Source organism: Emydura macquarii, unplaced genomic scaffold, assembly GCF_026122565.2.
Source record: "Emydura macquarii macquarii isolate MOO-44397 ecotype Brisbane River unplaced genomic scaffold, CSIRO-AGI_Emac_v2 contig_2531, whole genome shotgun sequence".
In the NCBI taxonomy this organism is placed as follows: Eukaryota; Metazoa; Chordata; order Testudines; family Chelidae; genus Emydura; species Emydura macquarii.
Genome location: NW_027132668.1, coordinates 6,075,733 through 6,094,301, shown reverse-complemented (window position 1 = coordinate 6,094,301; position 18,569 = coordinate 6,075,733). Strand labels below are relative to the sequence as shown.

The 18,569-nt window shown below is 41.1% G+C and overlaps 1 protein-coding gene across 1 annotated transcript in view; it reads right to left on the bottom strand.

Annotated features, from left to right (window-relative positions):
* SH3RF3 (SH3 domain containing ring finger 3) overlaps positions 1–11,743 on the bottom strand; it is a 121,801-nt gene extending 110,058 nt beyond the window's left edge. Inside the window, exons 1-2 of the mRNA XM_067563548.1 lie at positions 11,579–11,743; positions 5,759–6,034 (exon numbers count right to left, since the gene is read on the bottom strand). Of these exons, the coding sequence (XP_067419649.1) occupies positions 5,759–6,034; positions 11,579–11,743 (441 nt within the window). The remainder of the gene's footprint in view (positions 1–5,758; positions 6,035–11,578) is intronic.
* Positions 11,744–18,569: the final 6,826 nt, after the last annotated feature.

Sequence of the window (18,569 nt, the reverse complement as noted above, 5' to 3'; positions counted from 1 at the left end):
AGTTCATGCTTTTAATGTTCTGAAGAAACAGATACTATTCAATTCCAAAGTCTTTTCTGAAATGACCATTTCTGATTTCTGCAGAGAATTGCCAATAATACATGACTGCAAAAAGGAAAGTTTAATTTCCATATAACTAATACAAAAGCCTGAACATTGTGTATGTAGAATTGTTATGGGGTGTACTCCCCACACTGGCTCTGCAAGAGGGGAATTGGGCCAATTAGGCTGAAACCTGGGAGAATTAAGCCTGTGAGGAAAGCCCTAGGGGAAGCTCACTTGTGTAGGAACAGGCAGGGCTTATAAAGACAGGAAATTGGAAGCAGAGGAGGCAGCAGGGAGGAAGCCTGCAGTCCCCCTCCCTGAGGTAACGGAGAAGGAAGGGAGAAGAAACCTGATAGGAAGGAGTCCAGGGTGAGAGCAGTAAGGTGCTGGAGATGCAGACCTTAATTGTTCATGATAGGGCTGTGGAGCAGAAGCAGAAGGCAGGCCTGGCTTCCCCTACCAAGCACTGAGGAGTGGTACTGTTTGGGGGCAGGGAGCAGGAAGACTGTCTGTGTCACTGTGAGAGTGACAGCGTCAGGGCAGTGCGTGCGAGAACTGCCTGACACCGCGTGGACAGAAGGAACCCACTTAGTGATCTTGCTGGAGAGCTGAGTCACAAAGAGGACAATGCGGTTCCTGAAAGAAGAGAGGGGCTGCAGGCTGAGAGAATGGTGGGAGTGCAACTGCTGGAAGGGGTGTCAACCTGGCGAGCTATTCCCTAGAGTGACCAGGATGAAGACCCATTCTATTGGTGAGTGGAGCACCCCACCACAAGAATCTATTACTAAGGAGGGTAAAATCAGGCAACTAAAAGAACAGATGGTTTCAAGAACCTGCCATAAGTACTCTTACATTTTATTTGGTTCCTGCAATAAAGACTTTTTATAAAACCTAAACTGTGATGATTTTGCACTCCCAAAGAGATCTATGTAAATTTATGGCCAGATTTTCAAAGACTGATGCCTACATTGGGTTTGCCAAGTTTGTGTGTGCACTGCAGCCGCCAAATCTGCATGTGGGTGAGCAAACCAGGTAATTGCACATGTTTGGATGATACTCACAATGCACATTTTTGTAGGAAACCTTCAAAAATCAGTCCATAAAATTTTCTTGAGCATGATATTAAGAAATTCCATGGATCACAACAAATCCTTAAGTGTCAGTTAAAGTTATTTATTTACAGAATGTTTCATGGCATATGACAGCTAGAAGCAATCTTCTTATATTCTGAACAGACAAAGATTTTAATGTCTAATATTTTGCTGCCTTAAATTAGTTGTATCACAATGCTATCTATTGACCCATAGAAAGGTTCCCAATGGGACCATGAACAGCAAAAAGTCTACAGATCTCATGCGAACGCCATTCAACCTTCTGCACTCTACTATTATACACGCACTAAATTGATTTCCAGGCAGCACAAATGAATACAAGTCTAAAAATTGTTATTTCAGAAGCTGACTGCATCTATTGTAGTTTCCACAGTGACACCATATGCCCTTTCTTTTCTTTTTTGTTTCTTGTCAGCTAAATGGCTCAGTATTAGTCACTACCTGACAGCCTCGTCCACAATATTGTAAGGCCGGCAATTCCATTTTATAAACATTGGAAATCAAATATAAATCATTTAAAACCAATTTGACTTCCTGAAAAATCAACCCTTTTGTGAGAAAATAACACAAAATTGTGTCTCTGATGACCATCACAATTCATGGCATGATATTTAATAGAGTCATTTACTGCTATTAATGCACCAGTACAAAGCAGACTCATTTGCTGTTCCAGGGGGTAACAACTCTGTTGGAGTTAGACAACTGGAAACATTTCAGAGATTTCAGTGATGGCACAATGGCATCACATACTACTCTGCTGTGCCTACCAACTATACTTGCCAGCTGGCAAGGAAGCCCAGCTAGCAGCATACTACAGTGACAGCACCACAGGAAAGGAAATGCCAGTTGAATTGAAATGTTAAGGGGCTGGGATGTTACTCTGTAGTAATGAACAGGTATTGAAAGTGATAGCTCTTGTTAAGATTGGCACAAAAATTGTTAAACACCGCTATGGGCTGGGACTAAGCAACTTGGAAGATGAAGGGAATAATGAAAGCGACCACTGTGATTTAAAAAAAAATCACTATAATAAAACACAAGGAAATGGCTTTTATCTTTATACTATAGTTTTAAAACTTATTTGCCACTGGGGCACTTCCTTAAAGTGGTGTGGGGACATATGCATGCAAAGGGCGGTCCAGCATAGGAATGAAACAGTACTAGACTGGATCCTGAGATACTGTGCAAGAAACAATTACATAGACGTGGTGTGATTCTGCAGGCTAGATTTTTAATCTCACTTACACTGGTATAAATCGGCTGCAACTCTTTTGAATTCAGTGGGGTCAAACTGGTGTGAGATTGGAACTGAGCCCTATAAAGAGCTTCTTAACTGCTAATGCATGAACTGCAACTAGAATCCTTCCCTGAGCACCTCAACAGCAAAGGGGAATGCACCAGTGGGCACCATCTGTTAGGTTGGTCCAGCATGTTCCTTTCTCGGTGATCAGTTAACTCAATTGAACACTGCAGGAAAGGGGGTGGGAGTCTCTTAGATGGAGAGAGTAGTCCATGCATTCAAGGGAATGAAAGAACTGATTTTGTTTGGTCATTATGCAATGAGCCCAGGGGGGAAGGAAGGGTTTGTCCTCTCTTCCTACCTTTTACACCAATGCCACAGTGAGTATAATTTGGCCCAAAACATAAAAAGTTATAAAAATTGATTTATTCTTGTCCTTTTAACTGGAGTGTAGTCTGGAAAGCTGAGTCTGGGGAGGTCACAGAGGACATCCCAGTGCCCCTTCTAACAATGCAGTTACTGACAAAGATCAGTGATAGACATACACTCATTTCATTGTATTTAATATTTGGAGTAGGAGGGGGAGCAAACGTAAATTTGGGAGGGGGCAGTGAGAAGCAATCCCAAATACTCTTATTTTGTTCTCTTTAGCTGGACATTATGACTGTGCCACCACAAATAGAAGAGAAGAAAAAGACCTATATTTGGTTTGCCTGAGTCCACTTCCCTGCCAAGTCAATATTATTCCTCCTTTTACATTTACTAGAGAAACCTAACTCTAAATGTCCCATGGTACTTTAAATGAGTCTGATGGTCACAAACAACTTTTTTGTAAGAGACATGGGTTCTGACTCTGCTCTTGTTTAAACTATTATGTACTGGTGTAACTCCACTGACGTAAGTGGTAAGATAACAGTGTAAATGAGATCAGAATCAGGCCCAGGTTCTCCAGAATGCAAACAGAGAATCACAAACAATGAAATGAAGAACAAGGCTAACATTCTCTGACTGACAAATCATATCTATCCAGTGTTGTTGTAGCTGTCTATGTCCCAGGATATTAAACAGACAAGGTGAGAGAGGTAGTATCTTTTATTGGACCAACTTCTCACCCACCTTGTCTCTCTAATATCCTGGGACTGACACAGCTACAACACCACTGCATAAAATAATGGAAGATATCAAATTTTGCCAGCTGAAATGGAAACTCCACAATATGAAAAATGAAACAAAACTCAACAGCGGCATCTACTTCCTGAGCAAATGCAAGAAACAAAACAACATCCCCAGTGGTCTCATCATCTATAACCCTCTGAATGTCAGAAATTGGTCCAATAAAAGATATTACCTGACCCATCTTGTCCTCTAAAATCATATTTAAGGCAAGACAGTGCTCATGCCTTTGAACACAGGACCTTACTATAGCTGCATAGACTCTAAAATCTGGCTAAACAGGAAGCTTCATCAGCAAGGTGAAAGCGAAAACTAGCATTGAAAAACCCGATGAAATAAAGACAGAGTGAAGTCCTGAGGTGAAAAACTGATTATTTGTTGTCAGAGAGAACAAGAGACAAGATATAACACTAGTTACAAGTGACAATACGTATAGTGGAAGAAGCTAAAGGATAAAACAGCGGTAGAAAGGTAATTCCTTAGGCAAAACAAAGCTGCCACAGGTAAAGAATAAAAGAATGAAGGGAGATGGTAACATGATAGAACATGGTTGAGAATGCAGATATATGCTTATTCAGAAGAAAAAACCCTGCATGTGTAAATGACATTGGATGCTCAAGAATGTGAAGGTGTATTACAGGGGGGCTAGGACCTGTTCATTTATCTGAGATGATTTTATAAGGAGCTTTAAACTGGTAAAGCAGTCGTCAAATGATCGCGTTTTATAGGACATCAAGTACACAGAATGGAACTAAAAGATCTTTCATGCTTTAGTAGAACAGGCAATAACCATTTGTCAAGTTAATAAAGTTACCTAGATTAAGTGAGCAATTTAGGCTTTTTAATTGTTTTATACTTTATTTTATATTATTTTAAAATTAGCATTTAATCATTATTTTAAAATCATAATATAATATAACAATTAATATAAAATTGGTTATTGATATTGTAACTGGCAAACGCTTTGGCAATTGGTATCATATAAAATAAAAATGTAATATAAAATAAAATTTAAAAATACAATATCTAATATAATATAAAATAAAGTAACAAATATAAAAGGCATTTCAAACTGCAAAACAAAAACGTTTCATTCCAATAAGGATCTTATCAAAATACTTCATTTCAGATTTTTTTCAAAATGAAATTTAGTTGAAATGGACACATGCCCGCAGGATATTTCTATGTAATTGAAATGGTGGTTTCCGATGGAAAAAGACATTTCTTGACCAGCTCCAGCTGTAGATTTTGCCATTTTAAAAAAACCCTACACGTCATCGCGCGTGTAGTCTCTGTGCACTGTCCTGTGGACAGAAGATAAGCTAGCAGCTTTCTGATGGGTATGGCACAAATGTCATTCCAAAATGAGGACTTGACTTTTGAGGGCTTCCCATAGGCTGCTAAAGGGACGTCTACACTGCAATTAGACATCCGTGGCTGGCCGGTGCCAGCTGGCTCAGGCTCACGCGGCTCGGGGTAAGGGACTGTTTCGTTGCAGCATAGATGTTCAGGCTGCAGCCCTCCCAACTCGCAGGGTCCTAGAGCCTGGGCTCCAGCCTGAGCCCGAACATCTATACAGCAAGTAAACAGCCCCTTAGCCCAAGCCAGCTGGCACAGGCCAGCTGCAGTGTATACATACCTATTGTGCCCTCGACTCCTGCTGACCTCTCTGACTTCGGTAGTAGTTAAGGGTATGGACAGCATCTCACCTGAGTAAAGTTCTGCCTCAGCAGGAAGAAACATTTAGAAGTCAAAAGACATTGATGGCACTGAGTACCCAGTGTGATTGGGCTCCCAGTTAGTGTGGAAACTCACTGCTCCTTCCAATGGAGCTGAGCTCATGGATCTTAACTATCATGCATGAGATCATCACTGGTTTGGGAAATAAATAATTAAAAAAATAAAGGGGCCTTATGTTGCTCCAGAGCCTAGTTCTGCTGTAATCACAGCACTTTAGTAAAACTCCTGTACACGAGGAAGTGCGGGGTATTTATAACTACTGTATCCATTCGACATGAAACCTCTCAAAATGCCATCTTAAATGAAAAGATGTTCTATGTTATCAACTGCTAGTACATGGCAAGGTATTTTACTCACAGTGGAGCAGACTGCCAGCCACAGCAAAACACACACATCTTGAACTACACCAGTAGTAAAGAAGGAGACAAGAAACTGCTTTTTACTGTACCTTGGTGAAGGTCAAACAGTCCTTGTCTTGGTCTTTGTCCTTTATTTCAAAATCGTAAAGTGCTTTGCCCTGAGGCAGGGCTTGTGGAAGGGGCTTGATACACTGGATGTAGCTGGCTGGAAAGAAGCCATGGTTTCCGTTGAGTTCTCCATGATACCAATTCTCATCCACTTTTCGTCGTAGTATGATAATGTCCCCTTTGTTAAACTTGAGGTCACCAGGTTCTTTTCCCTCATAGGTGTAGAGAGCTTTACCATAGGGAAGTTGAGAAATACTCTAAAAAACACAATATACAATAATTTTAAGTAAACTCATAATATGCACCAACTCTTTCCTTAAATTCTCCATCTACTAGTAGCTAAATGATTATTAGCAACAGAACTACCATAGTGATTCCATTTTATTGCAACACAACATCATAGTCTAAATTTCATGCAAAAAATGAACATTAGTACGACATTACGGCTGAGAAATGAAGCACTTAAATGTCAGGAAATGGCAGGGTTAAGGTGAAAGTTGACCGTAACTCGGATGCATTGTACTTAGGCTCCACTGAGCTGGGGTGTGGGGGACAGGAGTCTGTGCTGCTGCCTCTGGGTCACAAGTGGGAGCTGTTGGCTGCTGCTGCTGGACTGAACAAGCCTTCAGGCTAGTGAGTGCTGTGCTTAAAGAGACAGCATGCTGTCTTTCTCACTCCTCCCAACACACCCATTGTCTCTCTCACAGACCCGCAACACAAACTCTCTATCACACTCTCCCAACACTCTGTCTGTCTGTCTCTCTCTCTCTCTCTCTCTCTCTCTCTCTCATACACTTATGTTATTGTTGTTATTACTTCTTGGTACTTCCTGTCAAAATGCGCAATGCACAGATCTTCTCTGTAATTTTATTCTTTCAAAGTTGAAGGATTACAGTGCTGTTATTTTAGCTGTTTGACTGGTCCATGCATTTTATCATTTTATTTCTATTTAATTATATGAATGATACTGTATTAGCTAATTCAGACAACATATAATATGTAAACAGGAATTTCTTATAAAAGTATACATGCAATAAGATAAACTTTGGTACATACAGTCTTCAGGCTCTCATTTTAAGTCACAATGAGATCTACAAAACAAACCAAGTTTGAAGAGAAATGGTTCAGTAGCTTACACGTTGCGAATTCAAAGATATTAAAACTTTTTGATTCAATTTGTTAGAACAAGTCCAAATGAATTGTAATAGCTTTTGTGTTTTATAACCAAACCCTCTCAATCTTTCAAACCGCCCAAATCGCATAGTATGCGCTATGGACTACTGTATGCACATATATCATTTTAAGTTTAAAGATTCTGTTGCCTTTGAGCTATTGTATATAGGAAAAATATTTTTAGAACAGGAAGACTGTTATGTGGTTCATCCCCTCATAACTGATATGCAACCTTAACTATAATTTGCTGTACTCAGGGCTGGCCTTAGGGTGGGTGGGCTGGCGATCATCCAGGGGACCTTGCTGAGGGGGGCGCTTCCAGAGCTCAGTTGTCCTGTCCCTCCTGAGCCTTCCTGTCCCCAGCTTGGAGCTGCCTCTGGCCAAGCTGCTCCTGGGAGCCTCCCTTCTGCTGTGCAGATCAGGGGATGGAGAGGAGGTGGGGAGGAAGGGGAGCTGATGTTGGGGTGTCCCTAACCCCCCTGCCTGTGTACCCAGTTTCCGCTGAGCTGGGGGGACAGGAGTCTGTGCTGCTGCCTCTGGGTCACAACTGGGAGTTGCTGGCTGCTGCTGCTGGACTGAACAAGCCTTCAGACTAGTGAGTGCTGTGCTTAAAGAGACAGCATGCCGCCTCTCTCTCTCCTCCCAACACACCCACTGTCTCTCTCACACACACACTCCCCAACACACACTGTCTCTCTCTCTCTCTCTCTCTCTCTCTCACACACACACACACTCTGTCTCTTTCTTTCATTCATACACTTATGTTATTGTTGTTATTACTTCTTGGTACTTCCTATCAAAACGTGCAATGCACATATATTCTCTGTAATTTTATTCTTTCAAAGTTGAAGGATTACAGTGCTGTTATTTTAGTTGTTTGACTGGTCTGTGCATTTCATAATTCTATTTCTCTCTTATGCTTAAATTTAATTCTTTGAGTAGTGTGTTTTAAAATGCCTAACCTGTCCTAGCTGAAGTAATTATTATTATTACTTTTATTACCATATTGTGCTTTGTCATTCATTATTTAAAAGAATACAATGAAATAATAGTATCCATCTAGAATGTAAATTTAGTTTGTACTCACCTTAGCAGTACCAGTTTAAAAAATATTAGCTAAACACATAACTTCAGACACTGTGCAATGACAGACGCTTATTTTCAAATGGTATTTTTAGTTATATCTGTAAAATAACTTAAAATTTGTATGAAAATAAATGCGGTTCCAAGTCTGATACTAATAGTAATGATGGAGTCAAATGTTAGTGAGTCACATACATGACTGTGATTGGTAAACGTAAATGCCAAAATCATTAGAAAAATAAATCCCTGTTCTTTATAAAAAAGAAAAAAACTTTAATCACATATGTTAAAATTAAGTAAATACGTTTTTAGTGGAGTGAAAAACAATTGAGCAAAATAGAATAGATAATGACAGTAACACAGTGTGTCCAAGAGAGAAAGTAAGCAGATTTTATTTATTTTTAATTATCTCTACTAAAGATAATGTATGTACAAAGTATCAAACTTGTGTTTCTGATCTCTGTGTTAAAGCTCCAGAACTGATACCTCAAGGCTTGGGATTAGGAATATCTTGCTGTATTATCGCCTGATTGTACTAAATTTACGTATAAAATTAAATGTGGCTTTAATTGGTGCTTGTGTATATTTTTTCTTTCTTTATGTCGGAATTAGATACAGTGCTCCTGTCTGCTAATTTCTAAGTTATTATTTGCAAAAAAGCTAGAGTTTTCATGTGCCTAAGTAGTCCCTGGAATCACAGTTAAAGTTGCCTCCCAACCTCCACCCCCAAATCTGAAATGGTGCCCCTGGTGAGCCAGGAGTGGCCAGAGGGCTGAGTGAGGGACATGGGCTCTGGCAAGATGAAGCCCCCGTGTGACAGTGCAAAGCCCACCTTGAGCTGCAGGGCAAGCAACAGGCATCACAGGCCACAGCAGCAGCGCAGAAGTAAAAGTGGCAATACACCATGTACCATGCCACCTGTACTTCTGTGCTGCTGCTGGTGGCAATGTCGCCTTCAGAGCTGGGCGTCCAGCCAGCAGCCGATGCCATCAGGCCACCCAGCCAGTGTTTAATTTGTGCAGGGGAAGAGCTCTGGCACCTCTTTCAATACCCTGGGGGGGAGGCAGCAGGGCCCAAAGGTAATGGGGTAGGTGGGGAGCCCAGGGAGGCTGGGGCGATATGGGGGCCGAGCAGTGGAGTGCCAAGATACAAGTTCGCCCAGGGCGCCATTTTCCCTAAGGCCACCCTGACTGTACTATAGCATTTTTCAGACTGTTTCAAAACACTTTAGAGATCTTAAGGCTCAGAGCTGCCACTCTGTCTAATATTTCTCTCTATATAGATAGACAGTGGCAACTCCAATTATACATAATAGCAATGATCCAAGAGGGAGCTGTACTCTACGAGGGCCTGCTCCCGCGCCTACTGAAGTTCATGGCAAAATTCCTATTGACTTAAATAGGATGAGAATTGAGTCTGTGATGAAGGTCATTGCTTAATCATTAGCCTCGACTTGCTCTCGATGATTTCAGAAGCTGTAACTGAATAGACAAGAATTGAACAGACGGAAGTTCAGCAAATAATCTAAGGAGGTTACCCAGCTCCCAATTTCCATTTAGGCTAAATCATGCCTGGTCGTTTTGTGAGTACATGGGGCAGAGGGTGGTGCAAGGAGCCTTTACCCTGGATCCCTTTGGGGTAATAGACACCCTACAGGGAGGCATGACAGTGTACCTCATGGCCCTGTCACTCACCAGCACAGCTGGCAAGCTGTGCAGCAGTAACAATGCTTCAAAATCCTAAAAGGGTGCACTCCCCTGCCCACCTCACAGTCCCATGAGGGTTTATACAAATCCTTCCCACAGCTCCTGATGGGGTGGTAAAGGATCGCCTTTCCCACCATCAATGCAGGCCAGTGCCTAGCAGGAATGATTTGGCCCTTTCTTCCATGATGTAGTGAACATTATGGTAGCTACTATTTTATTTAGCCCTGACAGAGACATGCAACATCTTGTCCATACTGTTGCGAGAGGAAAGCTCAAAATGCTCAAAAGATTTTTTACCAAGTATATGTTTTGTAGGAGATTTCTTTATCAATGCTACAGTATTTTGTAGTTGTGAATACATGGATGTGACACACTGCATCCCATGTACACCCTTATGGTGTGATTGTGTAACATTCACATTCACCCTTTTACGTGTAACTGTGTATTTTTTAATGCAAAGTATGTCATGTTAGGTGTTTTTGGAATGCTCATGGCATGCTGAACATTGCTGTTATAGTAGTATGTTTGTTGCAATGTCATATGTGAGGTTATGAAGCTCTGCTATGTAGGTATTCCCAAATATGTGTCTCACATGGTTTGAGGCGGATCCAGGCAAACTCTAAAAGCAGAAAGATAATTCACGCCTTACTAAGGCATGCATAAAACAACCCAGCTCTTCCAGGAACAATGGATTAGCCTAAGCATCTAATAAGGTGATGCTCATTGATTCAGGATTTGAAGAAGACCACGCAGGAATACTGTTGGTCACCTGACCCTGAAGGGGGAGAGGAGGCCACAGAGGGACATTTGAAAAGGGGGGACATTTTGGCCTCTCTCTCTCTTGCAATCCAGCTACAGATACCATCAAGCAACTGAAAGATTGACCACAGGAGAGAGCATGGTTGGAGGCCAACCAACCAGCCAGGAGTGAGAACCATCTAAGAATGTAAGGTTGCTGAAAGTGTTAAGTTTAGTTTAGAACATGATTTGCCTTTTGTTTACTTTTGATTAAATCTGACCTGCCTTCCTCTGGCTTATAATCATTTAAAATCTTTCTGTCCTTAACAAACTTATTTGTTTGTTTTATCTAGAGCAGTGCATGTGGTTTGGGTGTGTGTAGAGACTTAATTTAAAGTGACAGAGCTGGTGCATATCAATTTCTTTGATAAACTGATGAACATATGAGCTTGCAGAGTCCAGTGGGCAGCACTGAACCCTGTAAGATGCAGTTCAGGGAGTTGCATCTGGGACTGGGAGTGTTTGCTGGGGTCATTTTATTGCATAATCCCTTGCTTGGCTGGCCAGAAACATTCACTCACTAAAGTAAGAGCCGCTGGCTTGTAGGAGGCTGTGCATGGGCTGACCCAGGAGTGGGATGATCATCCAGTGGAGCAAGTGCTAGTCAGGCTCTAGGAGTGAGTGACTAGGGTGACGCAGCTATAAACTGGTCCAGATTGCAGAGGGGAACGTCACAATGGGTATTGTCTTTTTTCCTCTTTTCACACTGGCTGTCAGCTAGGTGACTGGTGAGAAGGGTGTAAAAAGCAAGGTATTTTAAAAACTCGGACATTTTACAGGATGTTTATGATTCCTTGACTTCTGGGTGGTGTTTTTTCTGAATAAAGGATTAGATATTTATAGGAACAAGAATAGCATCTGCAGTTACACCAGCTATGGTAAAATTGCAAGAGCTATTAATTGTGATGCTTCTAATGTGAGGGGGTAGAATGGGCAAGAAGAAATTTCTCAAGTTATAGTACAGGAAAAATAGATGCACTGTGGAATTTTTATGCCTTCCACTGAAGCACCTGGCACAACCCATTTTTAGACACAGGATACTGAATTAGATGCACCACTGATCTGTTCCAGCATGGCAGTGCCTATGTTCTTACGACCAAATCTCTCTGTGGGCTGAGCAAGAACACCTGCCTGTAATTTATACTGCACCATAGCTCCATGTGTAATGTCTGGAGATTCTGGACACAGTAAGAAAGGATTTTTCATGATCACTAAGTCATTCATATATTGTAGTCATATAAAAAGTCAGATCCTATATTCATCTCCATACACAAATATTAACTTAATTATTTTATTAGGAAAGGATTAGGCACTTAGGTGTTGTCTTCATTTTGGAAAGTAGGTGTAATGGTTTCTGCTCTCTGATAGAGTCTATCACACATACCATAGCACTATCTGTGTTGTCTGGAGAGGGATTTAATTTCCCTGGATCACAACACAAACTATCAACTTTATCATTGCAAATTTGTCACACTTTTTTGGCTCTGTGTAACATCTCCCTAAGCCTCTGCCAGAGCCCAACGGTATGGAAGAGAGCCCTCAAACATAATGAAAAACATAATATCACAAAACAGAAAAGTTAATGGCCACATAACACTGCTACAAAAACCAACCTCACAAGAACTGCTTATTCTATGGCATCATCATATGGTGAGTTAGTCATACTATTACGGACACACTTATCTCTGCTGCTATGCCTGTGTCTAGTAACCATGGGCACTACTCATCTATGCATTTTAAAGATGAAAGAACTTGCCGGTGTTATGTGCTGAGGCAAGACATGTATAGTATCACCTATTTCATTCTAGAAAAACAATCCCCTGCTTAGCTGAAGGGAAGGTTATAGACTCTAATAGTAACACTGAGACAGGAGAGAAAGTGAGATTTATGACTCTAGCACTGTGCCTATGGAAGACAATTTCTCAAATATAAAGCCTTTGTCAGGTATTCACGACACATGAACTATTACCGATCTAGTTATAGCCTGGCACACAACATACACCCTAGCAGATCCTTTACTGAAAGTATAGCTGTGCTCAGAAAAGTGACTACGTGAAGATGGAAACTTCTTACCCAAAAGATGTATGTATCCAGAGTCACATCAGATTCCTTACTTCTCTGACAAAATTTATTTTTACTTCTTTTTTATTATGATAGAAGTGCAGTGCCAAGAGAGTTGAGAGAAAGGAAACTGGCTCATGAGTCATTGGCAGAATTTGCTGTGTCTTTATTATTGGTGATTAAAGCTGGTCAGAATTATTTATTTATTCAACTGAAAATTTCAACTTTTCAGTTAAAAAAAAAAATTGGCCAAAAACTTTTAGCTGAAAACTGAAAATTTTTATTTGGAAATACCATGCAGTGCTTCATGGGAGTTATATTTTGGGTGCTTCATGCCTCCATACTGCCTTATGGGATGGACTGGCTGGACTACATCTTCCATGAAGCATAACGGTTTTCTCTCTTGGTAGCCACTGTGGTGCAACATGAGAAACCCTGACTGCAGTGAATCATGGGAGATGTAGTCCAGCTGGAGAACCTGGCCCACAGAAAAAAATGGGGACATAGACTCATACAAATGGAGGGCTGGAAAGGACCTTGAGAAGTCATCAAATCTACACCCCTATGCTGGGGCAGGACCAGACATACCTAGACCATCCCTGACAGGTGTTTGTCCAACCTTAAAAACCTCCATTGATGGGGATTCCATAACTTCTCTTGGAAGCTTATTCCAGAGCTTAACTACCCTTATAGTTAGAATTTTTTTCCTAATACTTAACCTACATCTCCCTTGCTACATATTAAACCCATTGCTTCTTGTCCTATCTTCAGTGGACGTGGAGAATAATTCATCACTCTCCTTTTTATAAAAGCCATTTATATATTTGAAAACTGTTATGTCCCCCTTCAGTTTTCTTTTCTCAAGACTAAACATGCCCAGTTTTTTAACCTTTCCTGATAGGTCAGATTTTCTAAACCTTTTCTCATTTTTGTTGCTCTCCTCTGGACTCTCTCTCCAACTTGTCCACATCTTTTCTATAGTGCGACACCCAGAACTGGATACAGTACTCCACACATGAGGGCCCCTAACTACAACTCCCATTAGGCAATTTAGAAGCATTTCCAAAAATTATATTTTTAAGTTTTTATCTACATTTTTTTTCAGCTATGGCTTTTCGATGAGAAGTCAACAATTTCTGTGGAAAGTAGTCACTTTTTGTTAACTTCTTTATTCAATCAAAAGCCTAATTTTCCATGGAAAAACAGATCTGATCAAAAAGATTGACAGACCCCGTAAGTCCGAAACCAGTTTGACTTAAGGATTCTAGGCTGAGCTTTCAAAATTGCAGGCAGAAAAAACACCTCTTTACTTGTAAACACATTTTATTTGATATAGACTCAGACAAAGATCTAGATAAAAGATGCAAACAAGAAGCCCTACACTCCCATTCTCACTGAGTCACTTTTTAGATGAACTATATTTTACAGTGGGTCAGGAAGGGGTACTTTAGAGAGAACTTCAACAGCGCAATTAAGAGAACTTGAAAAGCTCTTTTATATGATTCATCAAGTAATTATAGTAGTTGGGCTCAGTAGTCAGGAAACAACCACAAACAAACTCTCACTGATCACGTTTGTGAAATTAATTCAGGTTCCAAACAAGTAACCTGAATGGGCTTTTTGGTCAGGGTGGCGGCAGCAGTTGCTTTCCATAATCTGTATGTTGAGTAACTCATCAGATTCAGGGTATGGCTGCAGTACATCTTAAGTCAATGTAAGTTATGTCACTCAGGAGTGTGAATGAGCCACCTCCCTGAGCGACATAAGTTACACTGACCTAAGTGCTGGTGTGGACAGCGCTGTGTTGGCAGGAGAGCTGCCCCCACCGACATAGTGACCGCCACTGGCGGGGGCTGGAATAATTAAGTCAGGAGGAAAACTCTCTCCCGTCGACATCGAGCGTCTGCACTAGCAGGGCTACAGCAGCTGTACTGCTGGAAGTTCTGTAGTGTAGCCATAGTCTCAGAAAGACTTTAGTAGGTCGGAAGAATGAACTTTTATTTTGTTTCAGTTTTCTCTCTCTGTATCTCAGAATAACACCAAAACCCACACCACTACTGTTAGCTAATTATCATGAGACCCTCCCTCCTCCCCCGACAGAACATAGCTCAGTCCTACAGATAGTTTCAAGCTTTACCAGCTAGTTTTCAATCCTTTGTACGACCTATTTCTGACTTTATTACTCTCCATTGTCCCACTTGACTCTTCCTCGTTCAGTTGGATCTGTAGGATAGTGTTGTCAGCCAAATGTATGGTCTAATTCACAGTTGTAATCTTTTAAAGTTCTGCCTAAAAATAGACGGTTCTCAGTCTCTCTTGGCATTCTAGCTCCACACGCTTATCCCATTTCCGCTCACTTTATGTTCCATACAATGCTTTCAGTCGTATTTTATCATCTTCAATAAGCACAGATGGTCTTTCCTACAAAATTCTCTAATTTAAAGCATGTTGTCAAAGTGAAAACCCAGGGAACCAGTTACAGGGGATGGTTTTGGAGAGAGCCAGAGAGATACGCATCGGAGAATTTTAGCATCTGGAGGGGTGGGGAGAAAGTAAACGTTCCTTTCTCCATGCTTTCCTCAGCCAATCACATCTTCCTCCACATCTTCCCTCTCCCTCCCCCACCTTCCACTCTTCCAGAATAAAGATCAGGCTGTGATACTAAGGATGTAGTGAGAAAAAACCGCAGTGTTTATCCCTTAACATCCCCTTAGTCTTTTCTCCCAGGCCCAACCGCTTTTTATGCTATAACTGCAAATCCAGTACTTTTAACAAAAACATAATCATCTTTCCTTCTCTATATCCTATCTTATTTCTTGCTCTTCTCCCGTTAGCTCTCCACTGCTTCCCAGAGGTTGAACTAGATTAAAAGAGGTGGCGACCTCTTGCCACACCAGCCAAAGAAGGGGAGCTGTAGAGGAGCGCTGCTTATCCGAACCAGAGAAGGGAGGAGGTGCCCTTTGCTCTGGCTCCTCCCTTACTTTAACCCTCACTCTTTTCTCCTCCTGCACATCACCTCAATCAGCTATTCTCTCTCCAGCTTGGATAGAACTGCTGTCTTTCCGCCTCCCCGCAGGCACACTGAGACCTAGTCGCTCACAAGGGTAGCTTCACAATCAAACAGCCTCTATATCTGACAATGTACTAAGAAATTGATTAGCCTCATTGATTTCTCCTTGCATTTCTTAGGCTAACTAGAATTCAGCTAAGACCACATGTACTGAAGTTCAAGGTGGTTTGTTTTGTTTGTTTTTGTTTTGTTTATTAAGAGGTGGGTTTGAGGAATCATAGCCAACATCAATACCCAATCTTTTCGTCTGCCAAAAAAAAAAAAAGCCTTTTGGCACAATGCTGAATTCTGCCCAAGATTTCTTTTCTGTTTTAATCAATCAATACTGACACAAAAGTCTGAAGCATTAATATACTGAAAAACTCTTTACAGAAACTTAATGATATGTTGGCAACTCAATCATTCTGCATTTATGTTTCAGCAAAGTCAAACAGCAGCTGTTAAGCAGGAACCTGCTGGCAAATTGACAGACAACAACCACAAAACAATTAAATGGGAATACTGAAGGATTTTTCATTACAGACCCAAAGAACAAAAAAAAAAAGTGTTTGTTTCCAATAATCCTCTTGGTGGAAAGCTTTGTACCGCAAGAACTGCACACTTCTCATAGGTCTTTAGTTCTGGAAAGCTAAAGTAAAAGAAATGTTCTGTCAATATGCTTCAGAGTAATGAAAGACTGGAAGACGTGTCAAAGGTGAGTAGCAAAGGAGGTCACTACAAGCAACAACTTCTATTCAACACTTGTCCTACTAATGAAATGCAGGTTCCTACAAAACATGCTGTCATTTCATAAATAAATTCACATTATTTGGGAAGTGGAAATAATCAGTTTATGATGCAGCCAGTTTTACAGGACATAGCAAACAGAGCTTGAATGTCTGGAGAGACAGCATGTCACGCCCCTTAATGTAGTTTTACTAACAATAATTTGCTGGAAAACACATGCATGCTCTACTGTACATAAACATCTCCTTCCATTCTCAAAGTGAAGGTGCAAGTTCTCTGAATGGGGGGGGGGTGCACAAATAATCCATCTCATTGGTTCACTGGATTTGGACATGAGCCTGAGTTTATTGTTCTGACTTGTGAAACTCATTTAGTTATAGTTTATCCTGTCCTCCACTGTTATCTGATTCCCAGATCCAGCATCAACATCAGTTTGACAAAGGAAAAAAAAAAAGAACCCGAAAGATCATGGGAATTTTTCATCACTAGACAAAATTGGGCTATTTCTGGTCACCGGCGTGCACTAAAGCATACATGATTTTGATGAAGTGAACCTCCTGTTTCACTGTTAATCAGCGCTGGGCTCAGGAGGTGGAATTTCAAATCTGGAGTTTGATTTAGGTGAGGTCAGGCTTGAAGGTTGGACTAAGGTCAGGGTTTGGGTTCAACACTGCTGAGATCTTGTGACTTGTTCTCACAACCTGGGAGCAAAACTGGGAGACAACTCATACGAGAGATCAACCAGCTTTTGCGGACGTCCAGCTTGGTCTGAAAAATAAGCACCTTTCAATTTTTGTACATTAATAAAACATAGCGTGACGTAGATTTGAGAAAGCCTCAAAATCTCACCTGGAGTAGCATCAGAGCCACTAGCCAGATTGCAAACCAACCCAAAAATGGAAAGTCCAGGACTGACAATTGCAGCCAGCAGAGTCAATATAAAGATAAAAACAAATAAAACTCAAGGAACAGGACCTCAGGTTGTCAAAAACAGTCAGAAACCCTGAACCTAGGAAGACATATTGCAACTCTCTCTCAATGTGCTCACAACCCACTCTTATTCAGATTCATATAACCTGGAAGAATCATAATGCTCATGAGAGTTCTTATACTATAAAAACAACTCCCAAGGTACCTTGCATAGGGCATGTTTAAAACAAAACAAAAGTCAAAAGCTTCTTATATCCATCCCCCAAGGAATTCTCCCGCAGCACAGGGAGGGATGGTATTTTTGCACTGTGTACAAAGTGAAATCTGCTGTTATGGGAAAACATTGTCTCCCCCCTCTGCACTGCTTGTACCATGCAAAGGAAGTAAGGAGTGAAAAACTGCATGCATCTCCTCTGCTGGGGAGTCTCCTGGTATAGTAGAATCCCTGCTGCTCGCAGATCTGGCACAGTCAGCTCCTATGCCACTCTCCCCCTTTCAGCTCTGATAAAGCAGCATTTTGAGGGTACGAAGGGGGAGATGGGCAGAATGTGCTCCATTCTGGCCATTCCCAGATGGCAAACGCTCACTTGAGGACAATGGCCAGCTGGAAAGACAGAGCTGGTCAGAGAATCAATGAGACACAACCCTGATGCTTAATTTGTAATGAAAGAGGTGCCAGGGACTCAAGCAATTAGCGCCGGGGCTCAAGCAATTTTTTGACATTCATAATGGATGCAGCAAGCCCAGAGGTGCTGGGCTATGAACTGCCAAGCCTAGCCCCGGCAAGCCCTGGCACAAATTAAGCACTGATCTTGTCCCTCACTTTCTTGCACTAAAGGCAAAGGCTGTAGCTTGTGTGTCTAGCTGAGATGAAGGGAACCAAAGAGCCCCTGAACACCCTATCACACGCCAGTAAGAACCCTGATAATCACCGATAATATTAAAATATTTTAGAGCACACTTGAAACAATCTCTGTGAAATATAATGGCACGTGACTTGTTATAATTTTTGAAATATTACTGACATTTTCCCCTGAAAATAAATTCTGGAGATGTATTTTGTTTCTCCCACTTGAACAGTCATTTATCTAATTTTTCCTTTATGAATTATCTCCAAGTCCAAACATCACAAAGCACCAGCCTATCAATCCAGTCAAGCAAAATCATAAAAAGTATGCACATGTGATGGATACATTGTAATTAAACACAACCCACCAGCACAAGTCATTAATAATAATTAAAACA